Source organism: Malaclemys terrapin, chromosome 20 (assembly GCF_027887155.1).
Source record: "Malaclemys terrapin pileata isolate rMalTer1 chromosome 20, rMalTer1.hap1, whole genome shotgun sequence".
Lineage (NCBI taxonomy): Eukaryota > Metazoa > Chordata > Testudines > Emydidae > Malaclemys > Malaclemys terrapin.
The window spans coordinates 14949331-14971649 of record NC_071524.1 but is presented as its reverse complement, the minus strand read 5'-3'; the positions used below and the strand labels follow the sequence as shown (position 1 = coordinate 14971649).

Sequence of the window (22319 nt, the reverse complement as noted above, 5' to 3'; positions counted from 1 at the left end):
GCAGTTCATAGCCCCAGTACTTGGTCCCGGACTAGCCCACTAGATCCCACTCCCCTGCCAGAGTTAGGGATCGAACCCAGGAGTCCTGATTCCCATCCCTGACTAACCCACTCCCCTGCCAGAGTTAGGGTTCGAACCCAGGAGTCCTGACTCCCAGGCCTCCCTAACCACTAGACAGCACCGTCCTCTGATAACTGGGAAAAGAACCTGGGAAAGGAGTCCTGATGCCCAACACCTACCGGTCCACCCACTACCCTCCTGTGCTGCCCCATAATAAAACAGGACATGGATTGCTTTCAATATCACCTAGGGTGACCAGATAGGGTGACAGAGGGTGTGTGTGGGGGGGGTAATAGGAGCCTATACAAGATAAAGCCCCAAATATCAGGACTGTCTCTATAAAAATCGGGACATCTGGTCACCCGAATATCACCCTGAATGTCCTGTCTGGATGGGCCTTTCCCACTCCATGGTACTGCCACCCTCTGGAAAAGGAACCTGCTGGAGGAGTCCTTAAGTCCTGAGCAAACAGAGCAAGAATTTTGCAAACACGCTCCGGACCTTTGAAGAGGCAGCAAAAAAAAAAAAAAAATGCAGAAGGATCAAGAGTTCACCCCCCCTCCTGTCTGGGGATGATTCTGAACCCCACCCCCATGGGGGGCTGTAAGCCTGCAAAGGAGCTAACGATGGCCTTAGTGGGCCCCGATTCTCAGTCACGCTGAGGCTCCCCTGTGCCACACGGGGGTGGAAACAATCCCCCCCCCACCCCACGGCATGGAGTTAGTGTAAAGGTCTTGTGCCCAGACCCTGGTGTAGGGGCTGGATCTGTGGGTGTGGCCAGGGCGCACTGGGCTGTGGTTGTTCTCTGCCCCCAGGGCCCATAGGGGGCGGATTGGGGGCGTGGCTGGGCAGGATGCAAAGAGTAGAGGTACAGTTGCCTCTCCCCCAGCTGTGCCCTGATTGCAGGATCGGGGCAGCTGAGAACCCGGGCAAACGTCAGCCCTTCCCAGTCCCCTGCATATGCAGCCAGTGCTGGTGGCCGCTTCCCCAGCGCATAAGGCTGCCAGGACCCCCAGCTCTTTACCTTCCTGAAGCACCCTACAGCCCCTGATCTCACACCATTACTACCGCGTCCAAAGCGTCCTCAGTGTGGCTACTGAAAACCAGGTGTGGCTACTCCCCAGCTGCAAGTACAGGGTTTCCGTGGGCCGAGCACCTTCCCTGGACTGGGGTTTAGCGGAAGGCAGAGGTGGAGATATGCAAACAAACAGGGATGCAGACAAAAGACCCAGCGTGAGCCCGTGGGTTAGGCCCTAGATCGGAACTCCACAGACCTCGGTTCTAGTCCCGGCTCTGCCAAGGACCAAAGGCCACTCGTTTCCTTTCACCGTGCCTCAGTTTCTCCTCCCGCCCTTTGTGTAGTTAGGCTGAAAGCTCTCCGGGGCTGGACAGTCTTGGCACGCCAGAGCCCCTAGTCACCACGGGGATATAAAATAAAGTGGAACCGCTTGGGATTTTCTGAGCCACCCTGGCCCCCCAGGTCCATAGAAATTCCTGCTCTTTGCGAACTCCAGCAGGAAATCCCAGATCCCGCCAACCCTGGACTTTGACCCCGATTCTGTGGCTGTCCCTATTTGAGAGAGAACGTGGGAAGATTACGGAGGGGGCAAGGTCTGAGCGCTCCTGGGAATCGGCCAGGCTGGCAGGAGGCCCTCAGGAGTGGTATCGACCATTCTAACTGGGCGGTGATTACACAGCTGCAAATGACGACGGCAGGCAAGCCACTTTGCTTCTCTGTGCCTCGGTTTCCCCATCCAGCCCTGCCTTGTAAAGCACTCTGAGGTCTACCCCGGATAAGAACTGTAGGATTGGAATTACCTTCCCTCCCCCCCATTCCCCTTCTTCTGTGTCCCAGAAACTAATTTGCAGTTTATCTGTTGAAGAATAAGAAATAAGGGCTGGATATTTCTCCCTCCCCAGCCCCCTCTTACCAAAAGCCTTTGTCGGTCACAGTTAGATTCCAAGGTGGGAAGACAGGAGGATGGTTGCTGAGCTGCTACAAATTCCTTTCAGTGGGGCAAGATGAGGAGAGTTTCAAAAAGATGTTTCCATCCCGACGCCGAGCCCTGGAAGGCAGCAACCAGGGAAACCGGATTATTTTTGCTCTAGCTGCCAAACGCCAATTCTCTGAATCTGAAAGGCAACTCGGGTCCCCCGTGCTACGGGTGGCAGCTGAATTCACTGGGAGACAGCATGATCGTTCCAAGGTTATTTTTTATATTACAGTGGTGCTTAGAGCAACCGGGACCGGGGACCGCGTCGGGCCGGGCGCCGCCCAGACACACGGCGCCCGGGACCGGGGCCCGCGTCGGGCCGGGCGCCGCCCAGACACACGGCGCCCGGGACCGGGGCCCGCGTCGGGCCGGGCGCCGCTCAGGCCCACGGCGCCCGGGACCGGGGCCCGCGTCGGGCCGGGCGCCGCCCAGGCCCACGGCGCCCGGGACCGGGGCCCGCGTCGGGCCGGGCGCCGCCCAGGCCCACGGCGCCCGGGACCGGGGCCCGCGTCGGGCCGGGCGCCGCCCAGGCCCACGGCGCCCGGGACCGGGGCCCGCGTCGGGCCGGGCGCCGCCCAGGCCCACGGCGAGCCACAGTCACTGCCCCAAAGCGGATGAGCTTTGATACAAGTCTATACTTCAAATGCTGCAGCCGCACTGACACAGCACCTCAATGAGGACACTCCCTACGCCGACAGGAGGGCTTTTCCCCTTGGCGTCGGTAACCCACCTCCCCGAGAAGCGGCAGCTATAGCGCTGTCTGCACCGGGGCTTAGTTCGGTTTCACTGCGGCGCTCGGGGGTGGATTTCTCACACCCCTGAGCCACCCTTATGCAGACCTAATTTCCTAGCGTAGCCCTGCCCCCCGTGGACCAGGCGGTTAATGGGGCTCAGCAGAAGGGCCCGGGGTCTGTTCCTAGGGCCTGTTTGCAGGTTCGGGGCTTGCGTTTCCACCGTACCGAGCGCATTTCCGTTGCTACCAGAAACGAGCATTGAATAATCACAGGGCGAGTGACGTTACACCAGTCCACTTATCCAGGCAGGGTCACTCAGCCCCTGGCTGCTATGTTGGGGTCCTGGAGACAGAAGGTTGAAACCCAACATTTGCTTTGAAGCTAAAAATCAGCGTGAGACTCTTTCTAGCAGGCCCCTGCTCCTGCCAGGCATGGGGCACCCGGGACTGCCAGCAAAGCCACCAGGAAACAAAGATAGCCGTGTGGTTATTGGGCCCTCGAGACCTGCCTTCCAGTCCCAGCTCGGCCAGGGGGGAGTCACTTCCCCCATCTGGGAAGTGGGGCTAACGCTACGTTGGTTAGGCAGTGAGCTCTTCGGGGAAGGAGCCTCTCCTCCTGCACGTACAGCTCCTAGCACACCGGGGCCTAGAGATGCTATGATAATACAAAGAACGACCGTCAGGCACGATCCTGGGGCGCTGAAGCCGTATTTTCTGCCAGATCTATTTGGAAGCAGGTCCCTTTAAGACTGTGCTCCAGGAGTCAGTGCCGTGATGCTGCCCCCACCATCCCGGGCAGGGATATACTGTAAACCCCATGGAAGCCACAAACTTTGTACTTTGTCATCGACCAGGCCACGTCTCCAACCTAGCAGCCAGGGTTAAAAACGACAGAATAAATATTGACCGTGGAGTGCACACCTGCCCCTCGGATCCAGCTCCTCGTAAAGCTTCCCCAGCCAGGAATCTCTCATCCCAGCACCCCCTAAACCCAGGGGAGTCAGGGCAGCTTTGCCAGGGAAGAACGGAGCCTCGTGTTTCCATTGCTGTTGTTTACGATGGTACCACCTCGCCGCCCCAGCAGCGAGAAAGGGACCCCAGTATGCCAGACACGGCACGGATCCCCGACTGAACCTGGTGCCCCATTGTGCCAGGTACAGCACAGACCTTTCCCCCCCCCCGCCCCACATCAGGGGCCCCCATTGTGCCAGGCACAGCACAACCCCGCCCCAACCAAAATCGGGGGACCCCCACTGTGATAGGTGCAGCACAGACCCCTCACCCTGCTGAGATCGGGGGCCCCCCCTTGTGCCAGGTGCAGCAGACCCTAATTAAGACCAGGGTCCCACTGCGCCTGGCACAGCACAACTCCCCCCCCACCCCCGGACACACATCCGAGACCGGGGTCCTCAATGTGCTAGATGAAGCACAGATTCCTCCCAAGACCAGGGGCCCCCATTCAGGGCCCCACTGCACCCATCACAGCACAACCCTCCCCCAACCAAGACTGGGGGGGGTCCCCATTGTGTGAGGTGCTGCATGGACCCCATGTGCTGGGCGCTACATAGAGACAGACTCCCTGCTCCAATAACCTGACTGTTGAGTCCCAATTATCCCCCCTTCCCTTCCCCCCGCCCCTTTGACAGATGGAGATTTGCAGCCCAGAGACCAGGTGAGATCAGCACCAGTTGCCTCCCCTTTGCAGCAGCCTCAGAGAGGCCGGAGATGGAAGGGGCCAGTAACGCAGGGCGCTCCAGCCCGCCGCCTCGCCCAGTGGCTGCCCTCACCGTACCTGATAAGCAACCGCTTAATTCTAATCCTCCAGGGCCCACTGGATCTGCAGTTCACCCAGAATTGGGGACCCTTTGCATCGCCAGCACGGATCAATCATTAACAGGTCCCACTCCCTCCTCCACCCTGCCCTCAGGGCAGCCGGGTGAGTCAGAGACCCCTCCCGGCTGGGCATCTCCCCACCTGTCCGGAGGAGATGGGCGGCGAGCTCGATTCCAGGTTCTTCCCCTGGCTTTTGGAGCAGGTGCGCTGGGCTGGGCGAATGGCACAAAGGCGGCACCGCACGGCCGGAGAGGGAGGGTGGAGAGGTGCCAAGTAACCTGGCCTTCCCCCGACAGGTAATCGGGAGCGGAAGCCCAGCCCCACCCCGGCTTGCTCAAACAAATCCGGTGCAGGCAAAGCAGCTCGGTTGGTTTCAGAGAGGATCGGGCCCTTCAGTCTTAACCGGTTCGGCCCAGGGCGGGGATTTACACTGGGACATTACCACCCCTACCCCAGTTCATTGTTTGCAGACGCCTCCAGGGGCGGAGAGGAACCGAATTCCATGGCTGGATTGCCCACGCCAGACAGACACGGCCTGCTCGGTTAACGAGGGGTGAGGGAAAGAGGTGCCGGGAAACACAATCCCTCTGGGGGTCAGGGCGCAGCGAAGGTGCCAGGGAAGCACCCAGCGCGGTGGCAGTAGCCCCAGGCTAGAGATGGGGAAAGTGAGGGGCAGAAAGGGGAAGTGACTTGTCTAAAAAACAAAAACAAAAAAATGCTGCGACAGTGACAGGGCCAGGAATAGAACCCAGGAGTCCTGCTTCCCTGTTCTAACCACTAGACCCCACTCCCCTCCCAGAGATGGGAATAGAACCCAGGAGTCCTGCCTGCCAGCTCCCCCTGCTCGAACCACTAGACCCCACTCCCCTCCCAGAGCAGAGGATAGAATCCAGAAGTCCTGCCTCACAGCTCCCCTGGCAGGACTCCTGGGTTCTATCCTCTGCTCTGGGAGGGGAGTGGGGCTAGTGGTTAGAGCAGGGGAGCTGGAAGGCTCTAACCACTAGCCCCCACTCCCCTCCCAGAGCCAGGAATAGAACCCAGGAGTCCTGGCTCTCCCAGGAAAGTCCCCCTGATCTAACCCGCACTTTCCCTGCACAGAACTGGAAATATCCGAGTCACAGCCCTGCTTTTTAGCCTCAAGACCATCTCAGCCCTACAGGCTAGAGGGAGCTGAGAAGGCTTTAGGGGGTCGAATTTCCTTCACAAACAGGCTGGCTGATGGCAGATATTGGAAGAAAAGCAAATAGCTCCAGAAAGCACTGGGATTTCCCTAAAGGGTTTAATCGGACTGTCCCCATCAGCAGGGATGAGAAGGAACCCTGGTTGCATTACAGCCAAACAATGGAGACTCTAATCCTGCCACATTAAACTATTGAAACTTACCCTTAAAGAGGCAGGATCTTTTTAACTCCACCCCTCTTAACTGTGCTCTTACTACACCGATCTGTCTGAAAATTAAGAAGCAGGCTCTTGAACCTGCAAAGGAAATTTCCTGGAAAGTTGGAGGGACATTTAATGAGATGTTTGTGGGAAGACAGATGATTTAACAAAAAAAAAAAAAAAAGTGATTTTGCAATATGCAAGCACAGCAGGTATGGCAGCCCCGTCTAGTGACAACGGGAAGGATAGTGGTCTACTACAGCGAACAGCTGAAGGAGTTCCCCTTTCAGCTCAAGGGGTAGCACACTGTGCTGTGGATTTTGATTGTCCTGAGTTCAAGTCCCTGTGGTGAACTCCCTCAATGGCGACTTTCATAGCCCGGGCATTTGCTTTTGCAGTTCTGCCAGCTACAGACCCCAGCTAAGATCAGGGTCCACATCATGATGGGCATTGCCCAGAAACCCACCAAGATCAGGGCTTCCATCGCACTGCCCAGACCCCAACCAAGATATACCCCCCACCCCATCATGCTCCAATAACCTTACTCTGTGAACAGCCAATGGGTCTGGTGCAGTGGACCAGAGTAGGTGGGTTATTTGGGTATTGAGCAGTTTAAGGCATACATTGGGAACACTGTAGGTTTACGTGAGTGTACGTCCCAGTCTGTGGTCCAAACAGAGGGCTGGGAGCCAGGACTTCCTGAGTGCTATCGCTATCTCTGCAGTCTCCTACGGGCTTTTTCCCACAGATGGGGAAGATCTGGCTGCTGCGTTAAGAAAACAGTCAGTCATTTCAGGGACTGGGGGGGGGGGGGGGGGGGGGGGAAGAGAGAGCCTGCCTGCAAAAAGATGTTGCTCCCTGGACTAACGAAACATGGAAGCAAGGAAAAAGCCAGGCTGACAGGGTGGAGCTGCACCCATGCCCTATGCAGCGCAGACAACCATGGGGAGCATGCAGAATTCAGCATGCTTCAGGCTGGATTCATGGCTCTCCCATCCCTGCACTTGGGGCAAGGATGTGGGGAAAAAGGTGGCTTGAAACCCCCTTTGCGCTCCCCACATTCTGGGCCTTGCCCAGCTCCCAGCAACAGTCAGAGCAACCCCGAGGCTGCTCTAACTCACATACTCACTGGGCCCTGGGGAGCAGAGAAGTGGGCGTAGCGCAGTGTGCTCCAGCCATGCCCCCCGAGCCGCCCCCTAGGCCAGATTGCAGGGCCCTAATGCTAGTTCTACCTGGGCTGGAGAAGACCCCTGCAGGGGTGGGGGTGGGAGAAGGCTGCTTTTCCCACTTTAAGGGCCATTTGTGCTGCACAGAGCAGCTCGAGTGTAATTATCCAAAGGAATGTTAAGAGGCCTCTTGATGCTGGTCTAGAAGTACCTACCCAGGCGGGGAGCGGAGGGCTGGGTAAACCAGCAGACAAAGGCTGATGTAGACCTGGATGAATTCAGACAGTAAACAAGATGCAAATTTTTAAAGAGAGGGAATTAACCATAGGAACTACTGACCCAGGAACAGGGAGTAATCAAGATTGGACAGCATTTAATCCACTCTAGCTCGATCACCAGATAGGGGCTGGATGTAGGAACGGCTGGGTGGGACTCTCTGGACTGGGCTAAGCAGCCTATATAGCCCCACTGACGCACCAGGACCCATTTGGGCCAAGCATATTAGGTGTACTACGGTAGTGGCAAGGAGTCCCAGCCATGGGCAAGACCCCCATCGTGCTAGGCGCTGCATAAAACGCAGAACGAAAGACAGTCCCTTCTGGCCACAGACTATGAGAACTGAGCAATTTTCCTTTCATTCACACTTGTGAATCTCCAAGCTAGAATCCGGCCCCTGAGAGACCCACAGACCTTCCCCTCTGCCCCATTTCACCCCAGAGGAGGAGACCACCAAAAGGAGCCAAGACCGCTGTAGATCTATAGGGTTCAAGGCGACGCCTGCCTTCCTGGGAGATGTCAGACAAGACAGGGAGTCCCCCGCAGGGCACGAAAGGCTAATCAATTTATCATACTTCTATCGCATGACACACCTTACATGCCCCTAGGCACTGCATCTTCACACCCCCCCTCTCCACAGCTGACCTTCATGTTGCAAACAGTTTTAGACAGATAAGGCACCCCTAGAATTCCAGTGCCCCATGGCACTTGCCTACTGTGCCTAATTGGAAATCCAGCCCCGTCTATAGTACCCACCACTGTATGAGCTGAGGGTCTTACAATTCCTTTGTGAGGTAGAGAAGTGGCATTACCTTGCCAGTATACAGATAGGGAAACCGAGGCACAGAGCAGCTAAGTGACTTGGCCCAGGTCACACAAGAAGGCGGTGGCAGAGCTAGGACTTGAACGCAGGTTTGCCGAGCCCAAGGCTAGTGCCCTGACCCTTGGCCCAGCCATCCTTCCTCCCACAGAATCACAGACTATCTAGTCCAACCCCCTGCTCAAAGCAGGACCAATCCCCAACTAAATCAAAAGTGGTAAATCCCAGAGCTGGTTCTGCTGCATCCACAGAGCGGGGGAGAGTCTGCAATCAAGGATATCCCTCCGTGGTCTCTTCGAACCCCGCTGGTTGCACCGAGACAAGAGGAGAGGCAGCTGTGGCCCTGTGCTCATCCATTCCAGCCACGGGGTGCCACGTTTTCGCCACGGCGAGCAGCTTGCTCCAGTGTGTCACCCAACAGCCTTCATACCCGAATACAGCCGGCGCACAGGAGAACCGAGGGGGTGGGGTGCACAGATGGGCCAACCTGGGCTCTTAGCCACTCACCTCCGAAGGTATTAAGAAAGTCGGATGTGTGCGGCAAAGGCCAGATTCCCAGGGGGTGAAAATCCGTATGGACGCCAATGGAGCAAAGGCCTGTTCACACCAGCTAGGGTCTGGCTCCTCCATACCTGGCTCTCGGAGCAGCACGGTGCATTTCGGCAGGACTTGCCATCAGGGGATCTCCCAGCGCTTCACGTATGTTTGTGAATGAAGCCTCCCCGGGAGATGGATGTACGACATTTCGCCCCATTTTACTGACGGGGAAACTGAGGCACGCAGCAAAGACGTGACTCACCCAACACTCAAGAGCGAGTGAGTGGTAGGCATAGAACCCAGGCGTCCTGACTCTTGGGCTTTGAGCATCCTCTCTTCTCAGGTCCGGGCTTATAGATCCCAGGGGGCCTGCCTCCCAGCCCCTTCTGCTCTAACCACGAGACCCCACTCCCCTCCCAGAGTCCGGAATAGAACCCAGGAGTCCTGGCTCCCAAGACCGCGCCCAAAGCTCAAAATTATCTAAATACCATTAGCCTCCAGCCACCAATTCCCCTGGTATTCCTGGTTTTTGTGCTGGATTCCCCACTGGACCCCAGATATCCACCTCCCGTCCATCTGGAGGCGCTCCAACCATACTCCAGTTCCCCATCGGCTCCGGCTTAGAAAGCACATCACTGATGGGAAGTGGATTAACAAGCCTTTAGCTGCAGCAGTTGATGCCCAATCCCTCTCCCCATCAAACGCACAATTTCACCTCCCACGCACCCAGGGGCTAAGGCAGGGGCAGAGCGCACAGGTGTGAACGGGAGGCGGGAGGCAGCGGCCGGCTGAGCCGAGATCTCAGCCCAGGGAAACGGGCACAGCGGCACAAGAGAGTTCAGAAGCAGAAACGTAACTGATTCCTCAAGCAGCAGCGAGGTGGAATGACCCCCCCCTGCCTTTATTAGAGTTCACCGCATTTAAATGAATGGGTTTGAACGTAGGTAGGAGCAGGCGAGCCTGCCGCACGCTTCTGAAGTGCTCAGGGTGCTTTGCCAACGGATAGCACTCCTGCCATGTCACAGCCAGGGAAACTAAGGCACTGGGAGGTGGAGGGAGAGTCCCTTAAGGTCACACGGTGAAGCAGGAGCACGAGTGGGGAGTAGGAAGCCAGGAGTTCTGGCTTCCTATCCCCTGCTCTAACCACTAGGCCCCGCACTCCCCTCCCAGAGCTGGAAACAGAACCCAGGAGTCCTGGCACCCTGGCCTCTCGCTCTAACCACTAGACCACGCTGCATCCGGTCCAAGTCTCTGCGCCTTCGTACAGATGACCCCAGAGGCTGCTCTTCTCCTCCCGTGCGGGTGAGACGCTCTTGGGCTCGGCTCTTCCCATCCTGCGGCGCGCTGGGAGAACGGGGTCTTCGCAGCCTTCCATGTCCGGGTCTCCCTACCCCCTCGTTAATTGCACGTTTCACAGCACCATTTTCAGGCAAGAGCCTGGGCGGGAGGGAGGGAAGCAAACTCCTCCCCTCACTTCCCCCTGCCCAGGAAAATGGCCGTTTTCAGCACCTTGGGGACGTGGCGGATGGTGAGCGACACCCGGGTTCCCCGGCGCAGCTCGTCCCCGAGCGCCGCGCTGCAGGCCGCCACGTTGGCCACTTTCTCCGAGATGGCGTCGGAGGTGGCGGGTCGGATCCCGTGCAGGTAACGGACGTACATGTCCTCCCGCAGAACCAGGAGGCTGCGCGGCTCCAGCAGCAGGGACAGGAAGTGGCGCTGCTCCTCTGTCTGGGGCGCGGGGACCTGAGAAAGGACAGCGGAGCACGTTCAGAACCAAACCTGGCCCCTTCTGCACCTGTTTCCACGGGAGGATCTCAAAGCACCCGAAGGATGTGAGTAGTTTAAGCCACACAACCCCCCTGGATGTTTACAGCACCACCCCCCGTCTTCCAGATGGGGAAATGGAGGCACCGACAGGGCTTTGCCTAAGACCACACAGTGAGTCAGCAACAGGACTGGGGAACAGAACCCAGGAGTCCTGATTCTCAGCTGCCCCTGCCCCCCCACCTCTAACCACTAGACCTCACTCCACTCTCAAAGCTAGGAACAGAACTCCCGATTCTCAAGCCTCTCCCACGTGTTCTAACTACTACATATCACTCCCCTCCCAGAGCTGGGGATAGAACCCATGTCCATGTGGACAAACTGGAGAAAGTCCAGAGAAGAGCAACAAAAATGATTAAAGGTCTAGAAAACATGACCTGTCAGGGAAGATGGAAAAAACTGAGTTTGTTTAGTCTGGAGAAGAGAAGACTGAGAGGGGACGTGATGACCGTTTTCAAGTGCATAAAAAGGTTGTGACAAGGAGGAGGGAGAAAAATTGTTCTCCTTAACCTCTGAGGACAGAGCAAGAAGCAATGGGCTTAAATTGTAGCCAAGGAGGTTTAGGTTGGACAGTAGGAAAAACTTCCTATCAGGGTGGTTAGGCACTGGAATAAATTGCCTAGGGAGATTGTGGAATCTCCATCATTGGGGATTTTTAAGAGCCGGTTAGACAGACACCGGTCAGAGATGGTCTAGATAATACTTAGTCCTGCTATGAGTGCAGGAGACTGGACTAGATGACCTCTCGAGGTCCCTTCCAGTCCTCTGATTCTGTGATCTCCCATAAGGTGGGCAGGGGGTGCATCCATGCGCACCTATAAGTGCATCACCCATAAACTGTATGAGAGAGAGAGAGAGGAGGAGAAGGGAGGTGTACGTGTGACCGGCTGTAGCAGTTTCTAAGCCGGATGAGTTAAAGCACCGTAAGATCCGTGCGCAGACCAGCCCTGCCCCAGCTTAGCTTCATGCACCTCAGGGATCCCACCGCAGGGAACACAGTATGGTTATTGGTTTCCCCGTTGCGCCTCAGGCAGAGAGTTTTAAGGCTGCCCGAGAGATCTGGCCCTCAGATTAAAGTGAGCAGGAACTGGTTACCCCAATCCGCTGATCAGGCTCCATTGCCCGCGGCGCTGAGCACACAGAGTGAACAGACAGTCTCTGTCCAGCTCAGGTCCTTCGATACCACAATGACGGGCAGCAGCTGAGTGCCTCACAGAAATGGATTTACCCTCACAACCCTCTACAGGAAGCAGGGGGTTCTACTGGGGCAGGGGCTGCCTTTCTGTTCCGGGTTTGAACAGCTCCCGGCACAATGGGGGCTCCTGGTCTATGACTGAGGTGCCTAGGCACTACCGTAATACACCTAATAGCAATAAAAATGTACAGCTCCCGGCACACTGGCAGCTCCTGGTCCATGACTGAGGCACCTAGGCGCTACCATAATACAAATAATATTGCCACCTTACAGAACTGAGGCCCAGAGAGGCTAAGTGACTTGCCCAAGGTCACAAAGGATGACTCTAGTGGAGCAGGGAATCAAACCTGGGTCTCCCAAAGCCCAGGCTAACTCCCTAACCACTTGGCCATCCTTCCTCTCTGTTCCCCGGGTGTTAGGCATGTGCATACCCCTCAACAGGATCGGAGCCTAACTAACGACCAATCAGAAAGCAGGAAAGTGACGACACTCAAAATACAAACAGAGAATTCTTGGCATTTTCTCAGTTCTCTTTCAGACATGCAGATCTCAGGGGCCGGGTGAAACCTCTCCAGGCACATCTAGATGTGACTTGTTAGCAGAGCCGGGTGAACATTGTCAGACAAATAATTTATTCAACGACAGATGCGATATTGGTTGATCAGAAACTATTGGCAAATTTGTTGCGAGTAGTTTTGGCCATTCATAAAATGAGGGGGTGGGGGGACGGGGAGAAGGAGCTGCTCCTGCCGCCCCCACCACTAGCACCCCCATAATGCCCAGCTCGGTGGTTACAGCACGTAGGAGAGCCAGGTACAAATTCCCGCTCCGGAACAAACCCCAGACAAACTTTTACGATTCATCTACAAATTCCAGATTCGGTTTGACCCACGCCGCATTGGTTTTCGATTTTTCAGAACTGCCACCAAACCAAAGGGGGAACAAAACAATAAATAAACAAACCAGTTATTCTCCGGGCTCTGTTTGCAATTCTGTGCTCACCTGCTCGCTGTCCACGTGCTGCCCCCTGCTGACGGGATGGTAGAAGTCCAGCAGCGTGTGTGATCCCAGGCTGATGGTGGTGACGGTGGGGAAGTACAGAGGTCCATCTTCATGAGGCTAGAGGGAGCTGACATGTCAGACTAAAGCAAAGGATCTCACACACCCTCCCCAGCTCTCCTCGCCAGTACCAAGCATGAAATGCAGAAAGACACGGCTCTAAACACCAAAGACACGTGGGACCAACCCATCACACGCAGGCCCTGCTGCTGAGAAGATGCCTCTCTGACGTCGCCAACCTTTGTAGCCAGCGCACATGGCAAAGCCAGGAGTGTGGGCGGGGTGTGCATGCCCTAGGCTTGCATGTCACTGGTGCTCATGCTCCACTCCCAAGATAAAAACCCGGCTGTGGAAACAATCTGCTCTCTCACAGCGAGGTCGGGCTATCGAAAGGTGTTGGGATTAAGAGAAGACATCGGTAGCCGGGAGTCCTGACACACAGCCTCCCTGCTCTAGCCACAACTCCTTTCCCAGAGCTGGGGAAAGAACCCAGGAATCCCAACTCCCAAGCCGCCCCCGTGCTAACCATCACTCTCCTGGGGAAAACCTAGTCTTGGCTATCTAGACTCCATCCCCCTGAAATCTCCAGCCAGTACGAGTTGCCACTGCTGCAAGATTTGCTCCCACAGACACGCCTCTGATCAGGTCAGGTTCTGCGTCTGCCCCTCCTCCTTTGCCCCCACAGGGCAGGAGCCACCCTGATGTCGAGTAACGGAGCAGCTGGCCCGTGGGTAGTTACCATGATCCCCTGCCCAGGGAGGTACTCATTCACCAGCACGTGGTTCGCCAGCTTCCCTCCAAACGCTCCGAGGGAGGAGATCTTCTCGGCATAGCGCTGCAGCCAGGCGGGCAGCTTCTCCGGTACCATCCCTTTGGCATGGGGCAGCCCTCCTGGGAGGCAGGGAATACAGAGAGGAGCTGGCGATGAAGAGATCCAGCTAGGAGATCCATGGTTGAAAAGCACTAAGCAAGTGTTATGCGACATCCCCCGCCCACCCCACTGGGCTGGGCTGTCTGAACCTCTGGAATACGGCCTGGCTTGGTTTAAGCACCGTAAGCCATTCCTCTCCCTCCTTCATGCCTGCAACCAGCAAATCCCTAGCTCCCTAGATCAGCAGATCTCAAAGCGCTTTACAATTTGCACATGGGGAAACTGAGGCACAGAGCAGCCAAGTGACTTGCCCAAGGTCATCCAGCTGGCCAGCGGCAGAGCCAGGAACAGAACCCAGCTGTCTCGAGTCCCTGCTTAGTGCTCTATCCTCTAGGTCACTCCGCTTTCCCCTCTTGGTTGTCACTTAGGCCCTCCAACCCCTGGATCAGTTTTACTACTCTCCTCTGAGCTCCCTTCCAATTTGTGCCCAGAACTGAATGCAATTAGCCTGCTTATTAGGTATATTACGGTAGCACTGTGGTGCCCCAGTCATGGACCAAGCCACCATTGTGCGAGGCGCTGTACAAACCCAGGACAAAAAGACAGTCCCTGCCCCAAGGAGCTGACAAGCTAAGTATCATCCCTGGGTCCACTTACCCCAGATCTGACTCTCAGCTCCTCGGCTCAGTCACATTTGGGGGTGTATATGCACCCCCCCCCCCAAAATCGCTATATCCTCTTTGATGCTCCATCCCACTGCAAACTCCCATACGACTGGCAGCCCTTCAGTCACTGCTACTTCCCACAGAGGGCTGCGGATCATTTCCCACCACCCTCTAGAGGTGCTTTTGCCTGGAAGCGGATTAAACCCCGGACACACAGCGGGGTCGACAGGAAAGGATGCAAGCCGGAGACATCTTTGGAGACCACTGGTGGAGGAATCTGGGTCATGGGGTCCCAGGGAGGGACCTGGGTTTAGCTCCCACCTGTGACTAAATCCAGCCTCATTTACAGGAGGAGAGGCTTCTGCAGGAGATCCGGATCCGGACACACCAGTTACAGGAAAGTGGGGATACCAATGGCTCAGACATCAGCAAAACCCTTAGACCTTAGGAGGGGCCTGGGTTACCTGACTTGACGGATGTCGAGCTGTCCTTGAACAATAAACATGTCCTTGGGGAAAGGGACTGCAAACCAACACCGGTGGGAGCTTCATTGCCAGGGAGCTGGCCTGGGGCCTTGCATGAGGGTGGGGAAACTGAGGCAGGGTCCGACGCCGGGTTTGGGGAGATCTTGTCTCCTCAATCCTGCAGCCAGCCAGCCCAGGTCACTCACCAGCCAAATGACATTCCTTCCCTCCCTGATGCAGGCTGCCCAGCGCCGTTTCCAAAGGACAAAGCTGACATCCTGCGCTGAGCCCAGACTAGACCTCAGTGGGAGCGAATTCCCCAGTTCCGTGCACTAACCGGTCCCTGGTGCAGGGGGAGGGGGGGTCCACAAGCCTGAGCGCCAGCGATGGGGCTGGAGAGAACTCACCCCAGTTCTGCAGCTTCCTTCCAGACAGCTGGGTCCACTTGGGTTTGGGGGCAGCGTAAACCTGAGGGGGCGAACACAGGGACGGGCGGAGATGCCGGAAAGCTTTGCTCGAGGGGAAGAACATTACAGAGAAACGGTACAGGAGGCACAAAGTATTATTTACATTAGCGCCGAGGGAAAGAGACCGTCCCTGCCAGGCAGAGTTTATAATCTAAATAGACACGGCAGACAAAGGGCACGAGGGGAAACGGAGGCTCTGAGGCTAAGTGACCCACCCAAGACCTCACGGGCAGTCTGTGGCAGAGGAGGGAATTGAACCAGGGCCCAGGCTAACGACCAAGGGGCATCACGTTATACGAGCCTGTCCAAGGGGTGGAGGGGAGGGGAGGGGAGGGGACAAAAACAGAAAAGTAAGGATGGGCCTGAAGCGCAGGGACTGGGCGATGGGGCCCAGAACTCTGAATGTTTAGAGGAAGGCTGGCCCTGTGGGGACTCAGGAGATCCAGGTTCAATTCCTGTCTCCGCCACAGACCCTGTGGGCAAGGCACTTTCATGCTTATATCTGTAAAACAGGCATAACAATCCATCCTGCCTACTGAGCTGCAAGGTCTTTGGGGCAAGGGCTGTCATTCACTCTGGGTCTGTGCAGCGCCTAGCACAATGGGGCTCTGATCTCGGTTGGGACCTCAAGGTGCTCCCATAACATGCATCAGGAACTTAAGATCTATGCTGGTCCTACTACATTGAGCAGGGGGGGGGTCATGCAGATGCCAGATCTACAAAAGCTGCGTCTGTCTGTGCACTCGGGGTCTGGGACCGAGATCTCCATTGCAGAGAAGTGACACTAACACACAAACCGCCTGCTTTTATCCGAGTCAGCCAGGAAATTCTTCACTGCAAGAGCAGCGTCCGCCAAGCGCTGCACTCGCTTCTTGTGCCATGCGAATAATAAACCTGAATGAAAATCTCACATACCTGGTGCAGCAGATAGGTCTCCTCCGACTTCGAGATGAAGTTTGGAACATAATAGACAGTTGGCGGAACCTGCAATTAAAACATACTAATAACACCACCACCGACTATTCATCAGTAGAGCTCAAAGCACTTTACAAAGGGGGTCGGTATCATTATGCTCAGTTTCCCAGTCTGGGAAACTGAGGCACAGAAAGGGGACGTGATTTGCCCGAGGTCACCCCGCAGGCCAGTGGCCAACCCAGGAACAGAAGCCTGGTCCCCCAAGTCCCAGTGCAGTGCTCTACCCACTAGGCCATATGCCACCCCTGCAAAAAAACTGCAACTAGTTTGCTGGTCTCAGAAGACCAGGTGACCCTTACACAAAACCACCAGTAAGATCCATGCTAATTGCCCTTCCAGTCCCGCCACCCATCCCAAAGGTGAGGGCCACGTCAGCAGAGAACCCAATGGCTGTACTCACCTCGCAGCCAGAACTCCCTTCCCAACCCGCAGAACGGGCCTCCCTCCAGGGCAAGGCAAGGGAGAAGCTTAATGTTATTACGTCTATGACAGCAGTATCTAGAGGCACTAGCCGAGACCGGGGCCAGGCGCTGCCCAGACACAGCAAAAGAGACCTCCCTCCTCACTAACATCCCTCACAACGACAGCATGGCCGCCTGCCTCACAGATCTACAAGGCAATGGACAAAACTGAGATACCTATCCCCATCGGCAAACTCATCCTCACCCTTAACCATTTTACATTCAACACCACTTTGTCCAGACCATGGGCACAGCTCTGGGTACTAGGATGGCTCCCCAATATGTCAATGTCTTCATGGGCCACTGGGAGGAAGATTTTCTGGACAAAGGCACCACAGAACCAATGATGTACCTGAGACACATCAATATTTTCATCCTTTGGGCAGACGACCTGACCTCCCACACAGCTTTCCATCACAACGTCAACCATCAAACTGCAGAACGCTCCTGCACCAGTATCAACTTCCCAAATGCCATGATCCACTTTATCGATGGAACCCTACAGACAACTATCTACAAGAAACCCACGGATCAGCACATCCGCCTTCTCAGATCCTGTAAGCACCCCAAACACACCAAGAAATCGGTTCTCTCTGTAGTGGGGCCCTCAGACACCACAGAATAAGCTCCAAGAGAAAGTCCGGGATACACACCTTAACACGCTTAAAACCACCTGCACCGAACAAGGACACTCCACCAGAGAAGTAGATCATATCCTGGAACGGGCCACCCAAATATCCCAAGAGAACCTGCTTCAATACAGAACAAAACCCCCTCCAACCATACCCCTTTAGTTGTCACCTACCAACCCACACTGGAACCCCTACAGGGTAACACTAAACAATTCTAACCCATACTCGACGGGGATCACAACCTGAAAGAAACCTTGGCCAAATCCCCTTTTCTGGCTTTCACCCCAACCTTGCCAATTCAGAAGTAAGTTCCCCCCAGACCAGAACCCACCAACTCAAAGAGGAACCAGACCATACCAGAACAACAGATGCAAAACCTGCAGGCATATCTCTACTGCTATATTCCCTCCCACCCCAACGCACCTTTCAAGGCCCATGGTTCTTACACATGCCCCAACAACTAAGTGAGTAAAACCAGACGATCACAACTCTCTCAAATGAACACTAGGGTTTTGCCCCAGTGCAAAACAAGCAGATAAAACCCCAGTTCCCCCTCCTGCCACTTCCCGGCTACATTCCGTGCCTGGTTACCTGCTCTACACAAAACGTCTCCAGCGCCAGGATCTTGGCACGTGGCTCCTCCATGTCAAAAAAGGGGCCTGCGATGGCTGGAAGGTCCAGTCTTCTGGGTCCCCCTCCTGGAACCGTTGCAGATCCATGGAAAGGAAGCAGAAGAAGCACCATTACCTACCCGAGAGCCGGCCAAGCGCACACTGCAAACAGAAACGAGACCATCAGGGTCTCCAAACTGCCGGGAGAGCTCCAACAGGAATGGTTGGCACTCTGCAACAGTGGCTCTCAACCAGGGGTATACGTACTCCTGGGGAACGCAGAGATCTTCCGGGGGTATGCCAACTCATCTGGATCAGTGTTTCTCAACCTGGCGGTCACGCCCCCGCAAGGGGTCACAGGACAGGGTTTGGGAGTTTTCAAGTGCAGGGCTGGCATTAGGGGGTGGCAAGCAGGACAACTGCCCAGGGCCCTATGCCACAGGGAGCCTGTAAAGCTATATTACATGCTTCAGCCCCGGGCAGCAGAGCTCAGGTTTGGGCTTGACTCCTGAAAGGGGTACAGTAGTCTGGAAAGGTTGAGAACCACTGATCTACAGCACACACAGACTTTAGCCTTGTGAATGGACCAACCCTCGCAGTCCCCACTCTGCTTATGGGCAGGGTTACCCTCACCTTACGTACAGGGAAACTGAGGCAGGGAGAGAGGAAGCAACTTGTCCTAGGGTCAAACGGGCAGAGCCAAGAACAGAACCCAAGAGTCCTGACTCCCAGGACAACTAACCTCTGAACCCCATGCCTCCTCCCACCCTACCAGAGCTAGGAACAGAACCCAGGAGTCCGGGCTCCCAGCCCCCCTCACCAGGGAGAGAGAGAGAACCCAGGAGTCCGGGCTCCCAGCCCCCCTCACCAGGGAGAGAGAGAGAACCCAGGAGTCCGGGCTCCCAGCCCCCTCACCAGGGAGAGAGAGAGAGAGAGAACCCAGGAGTCCGGCCTCCCAGCCCCCCTCACCAGGGAGAGAGAGAGAGAGAGAACCCAGGAGTCCTGGCTCCCAGCCCCCCTCACCAGGCAGAGAGAGAACCCAGGAGTCCGGGCTCCCAACCCCCCTCACCAGGGAGAGAGAGAACCCAGGAGTCCGGGCTCCCAACCCCCATCACCAGGGAGAGAGAGAGAGAGAGAGAACCCAGGAGTCCTGGCTCCCAGCCCCCCTCACCAGGCAGAGAGAGAACCCAGGAGTCCGGGCTCCCAGCCCCCCTCACCAGGGAGAGAGAGAACCCAGGAGTCCGGGCTCCCAGCCCCCCTTACCAGGGAGACAGAGAGAACCCAGGAGTCCGGGCTCCCAGCCCCCCTCACCAGGGAGACAGAGAGAACCCAGGAGTCCGGGCTCCCAGCCCCCCTCACCAGGGAGAGAGAGAGAACCCAGGAGTCCGGGCTCCCAGCCCCCCCTCACCAGGGAGAGAGAGAGAACCCAGGAGTCCGGGCTCCCAGCCCCCCTCACCAGGGAGACAGAGAGAACCCAGGAGTCCTGGCTCCCAGCCCCCCTCACCAGGGAGAGAGAGAACCCAGGAGTCCGGGCTCCCAGCCCCCCTTACCAGGGAGACAGAGAGAACCCAGGAGTCCGGGCTCCCAGCCCCCCTCACCAGGGAGAGAGAGAACCCAGGAGTCCGGGCTCCCAGCCCCCCTCACCAGGGAGAGAGAGAACCCAGGAGTCCGGGCTCCCAGCCCCCCTCACCAGGGAGAGAGAGAACCCAGGAGTCCGGGCTCCCAGCCCCCCTCACCAGGGAGAGAGAGAGAGAGAGAACCCAGGAGTCCTGGCTCCCAGCCCCCCTCACCAGGCAGAGAGAGAACCCAGGAGTCCGGGCTCCCAACCCCCCTCACCAGGGAGAGAGAGAACCCAGGAGTCCGGGCTCCCAACCCCCATCACCAGGGAGAGAGAGAGAGAGAGAACCCAGGAGTCCTGGCTCCCAGCCCCCCTCACCAGGCAGAGAGAGAACCCAGGAGTCCGGGCTCCCAGCCCCCCCTCACCAGGGAGAGAGAGAACCCAGGAGTCCGGGCTCCCAGCCCCCCTCACCAGGGAGACAGAGAGAACCCAGGAGTCCGGGCTCCCAGCCCCCCTCACCAGGGAGACAGAGAGAACCCAGGAGTCCGGGCTCCCAGCCCCCCTCACCAGGGAGACAGAGAACCCAGGAGTCCGGGCTCCCAGCCCCCCTCACCAGGGAGAGAGAGAACCCAGGAGTCCGGGCTCCCAGCCCCCCTTACCAGGGAGACAGAGAGAACCCAGGAGTCCGGGCTCCCAGCCCCCCTCACCAGGGAGACAGAGAGAACCCAGGAGTCCGGGCTCCCAGCCCCCCTCACCAGGGAGACAGAGAGAACCCAGGAGTCCGGGCTCCCAGCCCCCCCTCACCAGGGAGACAGAGAGAACCCAGGAGTCCTGGCTCCCAGCCCCCCTCACCAGGGAGACAGAGAGAACCCAGGAGTCCTGGCTCCCAGCCCCCCTTACCAGGGAGACAGAGAGAACCCAGGAGTCCGGGCTCCCAGCCCCCCTTACCAGGGAGACAGAGAGAACCCAGGAGTCCGGGCTCCCAGCCCCCCTCACCAGGGAGAGAGAGAACCCAGGAGTCCGGGCTCCCAGCCCCCCTCACCAGGGAGAGAGAGAACCCAGGAGTCCGGGCTCCCAGCCCCCCTCACCAGGGAGAGAGAGAACCCAGGAGTCCGGGCTCCCAGCCCCCCTCACCAGGGAGAGAGAGAGAGAGAGAACCCAGGAGTCCTGGCTCCCAGCCCCCCTCACCAGGCAGAGAGAGAACCCAGGAGTCCGGGCTCCCAACCCCCCTCACCAGGGAGAGAGAGAACCCAGGAGTCCGGGCTCCCAACCCCCATCACCAGGGAGAGAGAGAGAGAGAGAACCCAGGAGTCCTGGCTCCCAGCCCCCCTCACCAGGCAGAGAGAGAACCCAGGAGTCCGGGCTCCCAGCCCCCCCTCACCAGGGAGAGAGAGAACCCAGGAGTCCGGGCTCCCAGCCCCCCTCACCAGGGAGACAGAGAGAACCCAGGAGTCCGGGCTCCCAGCCCCCCTCACCAGGGAGACAGAGAGAACCCAGGAGTCCGGGCTCCCAGCCCCCCTCACCAGGGAGACAGAGAGAACCCAGGAGTCCGGGCTCCCAGCCCCCCTCACCAGGGAGACAGAGAGAACCCAGGAGTCCGGGCTCCCAGCCCCCCTCACCAGGGAGACAGAGAGAACCCAGGAGTCCGGGCTCCCAGCCCCCCTCACCAGGGAGACAGAGAGAACCCAGGAGTCCGGGCTCCCAGCCCCCCTCACCAGGGAGACAGAGAGAACCCAGGAGTCCGGGCTCCCAGCCCCCCTCACCAGGGAGAGAGAGAGAACCCAGGAGTCCGGGCTCCCAGCCCCCCTCACCAGGGAGAGAGAGAGAACCCAGGAGTCCGGGCTCCCAGCCCCCCTCACCAGGGAGACAGAGAGAACCCAGGAGTCCTGGCTCCCAGCCCCCCTCACCAGGGAGACAGAGAACCCAGGAGTCCGGGCTCCCAGCCCCCCTTACCAGGGAGACAGAGAGAACCCAGGAGTCCGGGCTCCCAGCCCCCCTCACCAGGGAGAGAGAGAACCCAGGAGTCCGGGCTCCCAGCCCCCCCTCACCAGGGAGAGAGAGAGAACCCAGGAGTCCGGGCTCCCAGCCCCCCTCACCAGGGAGAGAGAGAGAACCCAGGAGTCCGGGCTCCCAGCCCCCCTCACCAGGGAGAGAGAGAACCCAGGAGTCCGGGCTCCCAGCCCCCCCTTACCAGGGAGAGAGAGAGAACCCAGGAGTCCGGGCTCCCAGCCCCCCCTTACCAGGGAGAGAGAGAGAACCCAGGAGTCCGGGCTCCCAGCCCCCCTCACCAGGGAGACAGAGAGAACCCAGGAGTCCTGGCTCCCAGCCCCCCTCACCAGGGAGACAGAGAACCCAGGAGTCCGGGCTCCCAGCCCCCCTTACCAGGGAGACAGAGAGAACCCAGGAGTCCGGGCTCCCAGCCCCCCTCACCAGGGAGAGAGAGAACCCAGGAGTCCGGGCTCCCAGCCCCCCCTCACCAGGGAGAGAGAGAGAACCCAGGAGTCCGGGCTCCCAGCCCCCCTCACCAGGGAGACAGAGAACCCAGGAGTCCGGGCTCCCAGCCCCCCTCACCAGGGAGAGAGAGAGAACCCAGGAGTCCGGGCTCCCAGCCCCCCAAGCCAGGCAGAGAACCCAGGGGACCACCGGGCGAGTCGCAAAGGCTCACGGGAAAAGCGCTCCTCTGCTGCCCCACTCCCCCCTCTGAGGCACGAGCAAAGCCACTTCCGTCTGCCCCTTGA

The 22319-nt window shown here is 57.8% G+C and overlaps 2 protein-coding genes and 1 long non-coding RNA gene across 14 annotated transcripts in view; 1 reads left to right on the top strand and 2 right to left on the bottom strand.

Moving 5' to 3' along the window:
* LOC128826544 (nesprin-2-like) overlaps positions 1–4846 on the bottom strand; it is a 23915-nt gene extending 19069 nt beyond the window's left edge. For 5 of the 9 annotated variants that reach the window (XR_008442853.1, XR_008442854.1, XM_054009877.1 and 2 more), the window contains exons 1-2: positions 4580–4669; positions 1992–2126 (exon numbers count right to left, since the gene is read on the bottom strand). The gene's annotated coding sequence lies outside the window, so the exon portion shown is untranslated. Of the gene's footprint in view, positions 1–1991; positions 2127–2784; positions 2994–3013; positions 3110–3464; positions 3536–4579; positions 4670–4761 lie in introns of those variants that run through there. The other 4 variants (XM_054009878.1, XM_054009880.1, XM_054009879.1 and 1 more) reach the window with 4 other exon arrangements.
* On the top strand, positions 3654–15182 carry LOC128826547 (uncharacterized). Its single transcript, XR_008442855.1, has 3 exons — positions 3654–3941; positions 4613–4822; positions 14763–15182. It is a non-coding gene; the product is annotated as an uncharacterized LOC128826547 (long non-coding RNA).
* On the bottom strand, positions 9657–22319 carry ALKBH6 (alkB homolog 6). 4 transcript variants are annotated; one of them, XM_054009885.1, is made up of 7 exons: positions 22247–22319; positions 18004–18110; positions 16260–16328; positions 15285–15345; positions 13617–13768; positions 12821–12937; positions 9657–10542 (listed from the first exon to the last, which is right to left on the bottom strand). In XM_054009885.1, the coding sequence occupies exons 2-7, from the start codon at positions 18055–18057 to the stop codon at positions 10270–10272; spliced, it is 726 nt and encodes a 241-aa protein (XP_053865860.1). In that variant the 5' UTR covers positions 18058–18110; positions 22247–22319; the 3' UTR covers positions 9657–10269. The 4 variants fall into 4 exon arrangements, with proteins under 4 accessions (XP_053865860.1, XP_053865859.1, XP_053865862.1 ...); XM_054009884.1 differs by lacking the exon at positions 22247–22319 and adding an exon at positions 18291–18883; XM_054009887.1 differs by lacking the exon at positions 22247–22319 and adding an exon at positions 18657–18883.